This window comes from Protomyctophum parallelum (genome assembly GCF_964188405.1).
Source record: "Protomyctophum parallelum genome assembly, chromosome: 5".
Classification (NCBI taxonomy): domain Eukaryota; kingdom Metazoa; phylum Chordata; class Actinopteri; order Myctophiformes; family Myctophidae; genus Protomyctophum; species Protomyctophum parallelum.
The window spans coordinates 15277965-15285464 of record NC_139702.1 but is presented as its reverse complement, the minus strand read 5'-3'; the positions used below and the strand labels follow the sequence as shown (position 1 = coordinate 15285464).

At 42.9% G+C, this 7500-nt stretch overlaps 1 protein-coding gene across 1 annotated transcript in view; it reads left to right on the top strand.

Moving 5' to 3' along the window:
• Window positions 1–4741, top strand: part of soul4 (heme-binding protein soul4) — a 7265-nt gene extending 2524 nt beyond the window's left edge. The window contains exons 2-6 of the mRNA XM_083766008.1: window positions 1109–1282; window positions 1666–1751; window positions 1891–2032; window positions 2364–2544; window positions 3399–4741. Coding sequence (XP_083622134.1) covers window positions 1123–1282; window positions 1666–1751; window positions 1891–2032; window positions 2364–2544; window positions 3399–3693 — 864 coding nt within the window. The 5' untranslated portion in view covers window positions 1109–1122 and the 3' untranslated portion in view covers window positions 3694–4741. The remainder of the gene's footprint in view (window positions 1–1108; window positions 1283–1665; window positions 1752–1890; window positions 2033–2363; window positions 2545–3398) is intronic.
• Window positions 4742–7500: the final 2759 nt, after the last annotated feature.

Below are 7500 nucleotides of genomic sequence, written 5' to 3'. Positions count from 1 at the left end.
GTCCCCCATTTAATGGCAATGCATAATTCAAGCTTTCCGTACAGCTGTAATGTTGGTGAGTTTAATACAATCAGATTAGGACTTTTCTGTTTGGATGTCAAACAATTAATGGGTCTAGATTCAACCCATTATGAACAAAAATCCAGTGCAAATCTGAAAATAGGACTGAATTTTGAGGTTGTTTGGAGGTCTAGATTAATCTAGAACCAGGACTGATTGCAGGTGTTTGGAGGTCTAGGAATAACACATCAGAATGCTTTATAGTTGAGGCCATCCCAGGAGCCAATCACACTCAGTCTATACTCACACAAGCTGGTACCCGCTCACGCCATCAGTAACTCCTCAGGCCCAATTTGGCCTCCCTACTTTGCCCATTATTCATTTCTCATTATGTTTCCCTTATTATTATTATTGTTATTAGATACATAGCCTATCCTTCCATTCCGTCTCTCTTTGAGAACAGTGAGAAAGTTTGTTGACATTCTAACCGCAATACATAACTAATTTGCATACTTAAATGATTGACGTTCAGAGGATCTCCCTCATTCCCCTGGTAACGCTATGAACTGTGTGTAATTTATTTGCCAAAGTCAAGGGCCCAGTATGCAAATGAAATGGACTTGTAGATCAGTGACTGAGGCCCTGTGTGTGTGTGTGTGTGTGTGTGTGTGTGTGTGTGTGTGTGTGTGTGTGTGTGTGTGTGTGTGTGTGTGTGTGTGTGTGTGTGTGTGTGTGTGTGTGTGTGTGTGTGTGTGTGTGTGTGTGTGTGTGTGTGTGTGTGTGTGTGTGTGTGTGTGTGTGTGAGTCAATTTAACAAAGGTGCAGACGATCAGAAATCAACAGTGACTTTTCTTTTTCACCCTGGAAATAAAAATGTCTGGGTCTCCGAGGCTAGGGTCCATTTGGTTCCGTGTATGCACTCTCAGAATTACAGACCCATTAGAGTCCATTTGGTTCCAAACTATCATTTAGCTGGGGACCCCTGTAACTCCCTCAAGGACCCCTGGGGGTCCCCGGACCCCACTTTGACCATAACAGCTGATTGCATTTCCTACGTGTTTTCATGGTACTTCCTTCCCGACCGTCGTGTCACTTCCTGTGTGTAAAGGTCAAAAGGTCACCATGGCTCTCATTTCCCTGGAAGACCTGGACGGATTGGACGACGACGATGACATCACCGATGACGTCGTGGAGCCTCAGCCAATGAACGAGGAGCACAGCGACAGACTGCTCCACCATTGGCAGGCGGTGGGCAGCACGCACCATGTGACCGTCCCGGCTGGTCAGTTCAATCCATTGAACCTTTATTGAAACGCTGAAACGACACAGAGAGCCTAACCCAAAGTCTGTTTTTAAGGGGTGCTAGCCCCTCCTCTAAACAGCTTTATGAATGCTCTTCTGCATTAGACGTGTAGAAGAGCCGTGGCACATTTATAGTTCTATTACATATTGTGATGTGTTCCAGGGATGACCCTAGTATTAGAATACAGATACATTTTGTAATCAGATTACATATTGTGATGTGTTCCAGAGATGACCCTAGCATTAGAATACAGATACATATTGTAATAAGATTACATATTGTGATGCGTTCCAGAGATGACCCTATAGTATTAGAATACAGATACATATTGTAATCAGATTACATATTGTGATGTGTTCCAGAGATGACCGGTCCCATTCAGGAGATGACCAGCAGGAACCAGCAGAGGGAGCTCATTCCCTTCTGTCCCGTTTCTACACATGAGACGGTAATGACATTATTACAATATTACAATATTATAACACGTTTCTACACATGAGAAGGTAATCTATTACATTATTACAATATTATAAGTGTGTGTGTGTGTGTGTGTGTGTGTGTGTGTGTGTGTGTGTGTGTGTGTGCAGCTAGGTGAGGTATTGTATGAAGAGCGTGTGTATCCGGCAGGTCATTGGGCGCAGCTCATCCAATCAGAGAAGCTGTATGAGCAGAGCATCTCATTGGCTTTCATGAAGTTAATGAGATTCATCTGTAAGGAGAACTCTAAAGGTTAGCTCCTCCCACTAATGCTTATCCCCTCCCCTTCATCACTTAACTCCATCCCACTAACACTTAGCCCCTCCCCCTTCATGTAAATGAAATACATCTGTAAGGCGAACTCTAAAGGTTAGCTCCTCCCACTAACACCTATCCCCTCCCCCTTTATGTAAATGAGATACATATGTAAGAATAACTCTAAATATTAGCTCCTCCTTTATCACTTAGCTCCTCCCACTTACACTTAAGCCACTGTACATTTAGCCCATCTCACTGTGCCACTTAGTCCCTCCCACTGCATAACTTAGCCCCTCCCCATTTTCATGTATGTTAATTTATGCAGGTCGGTACCTGGGTATGACCATCCCCATCGTTAACAGCCTCCAGGTGCATGATGGGAAGTCGTTCAATAAGGACGTGATGACATCATACTTCCTGCCCGCCGAGTTCCAGGCGGCCCCGCCCACTCCCACGGACCCTGACATCCAGATCGTCTACCGACCGCCGATACGCGTAATTACCAGGTAATTACCATAATATGATATGCGTTGTTACCAGGCAATTTACATGATTATATGCATAATCACCAGGTAATTAACAGAATATGATATGCATAATTACCATGCAATTAACATAATATGATATGCGTAATTGCCAGGTAATTGACATAATATGATATGCGTAATTACCTGGTAATTAACATGGTATGCATAATTACCATGCAATTAACATACTATGCATAATTGCCATGTAATTAACATAATATGATATGCATAATTACCAGGTAATTTACATGATATGATATGCATAATTAGTAATTACCAGGTAATTTACATGATATGATATGCATAATTACCAGGTAATTAACATAATAATGTGTTCAGATATCACTTGATAAAACATTAAACCAAGTGATTTCCTCTAAGGGCCGATCCATACTCGTATTTAAAGTCGGTTCGGCTCTGTAGAGGGACGGGTGCACGGGTACTGTCCTAAAGTCGGCTCTTCGGTGCTACTGCGATTTTCTCAATGCTCAAAATGAGATGTTGTGATACACTTTCTCACCGCTAGAGGGCATCACTGTTCCACACATCATTAGCCCATTCTGAACGGGAACCCATTTTGGTGTCGGCATCATGTCGTGCTTTAGCTATTGAAAAATAGCAGATCTACAAGCTCGAGCTTGTAGGTCTGCTATTTTTGAAAAATCGAAGAACGACTGACATTTTTTTAAATCTGATCTCAGGTCAGAATGGGTTAATCAGACCAGTGTGTGTCCAGTGGAAACCTCGTATGAATCTGATCTCAGGTCAGAATGGGTTAGACAGCCCAAAGGAAACCCACACTGTGTGTGTGTGTGTGTGTGTGTGCATTCCAGAACGTTCTACGGGACCACCACAGAGCAGACCGTCTCCCAGCAGATCCGCCTCCTCTGGGACCTCCTCCTGGGCGCTTCCCACGGCGACCACCACAATGACGTCATCCTCCTGGACGGTTCCCACGGCAACCACCACGATGACATCATCATCGGCGGCGGTGTGGGGAGGGGAGGGGGGGGCGGAGCCTACGGGGACCTGCGGCGAGACGACTACATGGTGGCGGCGTACGAAAATCCTGGCGTCTCGAACCGACGCAACGAGATCTGGTTCCTGTGGCAACACCCTGGCCCCTAAAGGGTCGACCTGTTTTTTCCTATTAATTTGGTCATTAAGGTCCACAGAATTTGATTAATCGATTGCTAAATTAGTTGACAACTAATGTAATAATCGATTCGATTACGATTACGATTAATCGATGAATCGTTGCAGCCTTAGTAGAGTCTGGAACTATACAGCTCCAACTCTACGTAGAGCCCGGAGCTACAGCTCCCCAAACACGAGCATTCACATATATTTAAACATTTCTTGTCTTTACATTTTATTTGTTTTTATTTCCATGCGCTATATAGGATTTAGAAGAACTACACCTCCCCCAAATCCGTGTCATATTGTTTGTCATTTCCGTTCACGGAAATATATTTTAAAATATCTGTAGAGCTTATGTTTTTATTTCCATTTCTGCTAAGCAACAAGCTATATATGCTTAGATGATTTATATTTATATTTGGATAAATGTGCGCGACTGTAAAGACGAAACGGAAGGGAGGAGGCTCCACTTCCGCTTTATATTTGACTCATGATCAGAGCTTCCGTTGCTCCAGACTGTATGACGGAAGCATTTATATTTTACTCATGATCAGAGCTTCCGTTGCTCCAGACTGTATGACGGAAGCATTTATATTTGACGCATGATCAGAGCTTCCGTTGCTCCAGACTGTATGACGGAAGCATTTATATTTTACTCTATGATATAGCTTCCGTTGCTCCAGACTGTATGACGGAAGCATTTATATTTTACTCATGATCAGAGCTTCCGTTGCTCCAGACTGTATGAAGCATTTATATTTGACTCATGATCAGAGCTTCCGTTGCTCCAGACTGTACGACGGAAGCATTTATATTTTACTCTATGATAATAGCTTCCGTTGCTCCAGACTGTATGACGGAAGCATTTATATTTTACTCATGATCAGAGCTTCCGTTGCTCCAGACTGTATGACGGAAGCATTTATATTTGACTCATGATCAGAGCTTCCGTTGCTCCAGACTGTACAACGGAAGCATTTATATTTTACTCATGATCAGAGCTTCCGTTGCTCCAGACTGTATGACGGAAGCATTTATATTTGACCCCTGATCAGAGCTTCCGTTGCTCCAGACTGTACAACGGAAGCATTTATATTTTACTCATGATCAGAGCTTCCGTTGCTCCAGACTGTATGACGGAAGCATTTATATTTGACTCATGATCAGAGCTTCCATTGCTCCAGACTGTACGACGGAAGCATTTATATTTGACTCATGATCAGAGCTTCCGTTGCTCCAGACTGTATGACGGAAGCATTTATATTTTACTCGTGATCAGAGCTTCCATTGCTCCAGACTGTATGACGGAAGCATTTATATTTTACTCGTGATCAGAGCTTCCGTTGCTCCAGACTGTATGACGGAAGCATTCATAGGTATTCGTACTTTACTGGAGTATTTCCAATTTCCAATACTTTTACTTCTACTCTCATATCCAAATGTTGTACTTTTAAGTATTTGACAGCTTTAGTTGCTACTATTATCATTACAAAAGCTACAGTAATCAAACGCAAAAGCCTGAGTCAATGTTAAAATTACCCAAAACATGTTGAAATATCTGTTTCATATAACTACAACTGTTACAAATGGACCATTACGGGGTCCATTTGGCTCCATGTGTTACACTCTCAGTGTTACAGACCCGTAAGGGTCCATTTGGTTCCATGTGTTACGCTCTCAGAGTCACAGACCTGTAAGGGTCCATTTGGCTCCATGTGTTACACTCTCAGAGTTACAGAGCCGTAAGGGTCCATTTGGTTAAACATTGTTAATTAATTAATAGTTATTCATCCTCCGTCCAAAACTCTGCCACTGATTGGTTGGTTGTGCCCAGAGACAGCTATATAACAATATATAAATATTATCTATGCATAATGGCATGAATATATTAAAACATAAATTATGCATAATGACATGAATATATTAAACATAAATGATGCATAATGACATGAATATATTAAACATAAATTATGCATAATGACATGAATATATTAAACATAAATGATGCTTAATGATATGAATATTAAACAATTTATGCATAATGCAGCTTTATTAGTCACTGATGCACTGCCAGCCTGCGCCACCTGAGGCAGATGTTTGTACACTATTTTAATTCAAAGTTGTTTCCATGGACTTTGTGGGACCAGTTATTGGACATTAAACCGAACCGTTTCATGTCATAAAAACACATGTTATGGAAAAATTGATTATTCTTTGTTTGGTGAGTTCAGGATGCGTTGATTGATTGATTGAATAGTTTTCAACAGGTACAGAGGTTCAGATTTGTTATGACTCGGTGTGGTGTGACCTAACCTGACGCTGCCAGATCCAAGAAGCTTGCTACACAAATTTGTTTCACAGCTTATTGGGATCTGGGATCTCGGAAGCAAATTCGATGACGGGGCTGTTCCTTTTTTTTCAAGATACTTGGTAGATGATTGGATGGGACCATCTGTCTATCACTGTGTGGGCGTGCAAACACAACCAATCATATTGACATGTCTATATAGCTTCACATCCGGTTTCGCACATATCCCGCCCTTAGCTCACGCTGATTGGTTCGAACTACGGAGCGGTTCGGTGTTAGCTCAACTCCCTGAGAGATCCCAGATGGTTGCTGTGTTGGGGAACATGGTTACCCAATACCGCCCCCATCTGGCAGAGTCAGGTTAGGTGTGACCCAAAGCAGAGTAAAGCCCACCCGGGCGGATGTTTATTCACAAACACGGGGGGGGGGGGGGGAACAGATGCAGGGGTCAAAGGCAGGTCCACAGAGCATAGAATAAGCACAGTATAACGGCGTGACGTTTAACTGTCTAAGACTAAATACTGAGGGCCTAAATGTCTGGCTGTCTAACTTTACCAACCGTAGACTGGGGGAAGAACTGGCACCAAGCTGCACACAGGCAGCTCTTGTATAGGCTCATCCAGGTGGGGAGGTTGTAACGGGGAGAGAGGTGCTGTGGAGTGCTCTGGAGTCCTCTGGGTGGCGCTGAAGTGCCCAGAACACCCACAGCACATGGATGTAGAGGTGATGGAGAGAACACCCACAGCACATGGATGTAGAGGTGATGGAGAGAACACCCACAGCACATGGATGTAGAGGTGATGGAGAGAACACCCACAGCACATGGATGTAGAGGTGATGGAGAGAACACCCACAGCACATGGATGTAGAGGTGATGGAGAGAACACCCACAGCACATGGATGTAGAGGTGATGGAGAGAACACCCACAGCACATGGATGTAGAGGTGATGGAGAGGAGAACACCCACAGCACATGGATGTAGAGGTGGTGAACAAGATTGATGCTATAAGAACAGACACAAACAAACCCTGTGTGCTCGTTTCCATTGTGGCCACGTGTATTCAATTAATCAAGACACAAAAACGACTACAGGAGCAATGGAAGTATATATTTACAGACAAACGGTGGAGTTCATGTATTTATTTAAATACAACTCGTATAGTTCCAGGTGATTACTTATAGTTCATTTATTTATTTATACAACTCTTGTGTGACATGTCCTAAAACTGTTTTCTTGCAAGGAGTTGCATTGGTGTGACATGTCCTTAAAAGGAGTTGCATTGGTTTGCCATGTCCTTAAAAGGAGTTGCATGGTGTGACATGTCCTTAAAAGGAGTTGCATTGGTGTGACATGTCCTTAAAAGGAGTTGCATTGGGGTGACATGTCCTTAAAAGGAGTCGAATTGGTGTGACATGTCCTTAAAAGGAGTTGCATGGTGTGACATGTCCTTAAAAGGAGTTGCATTGGGGTGACATGTCCTTAAAA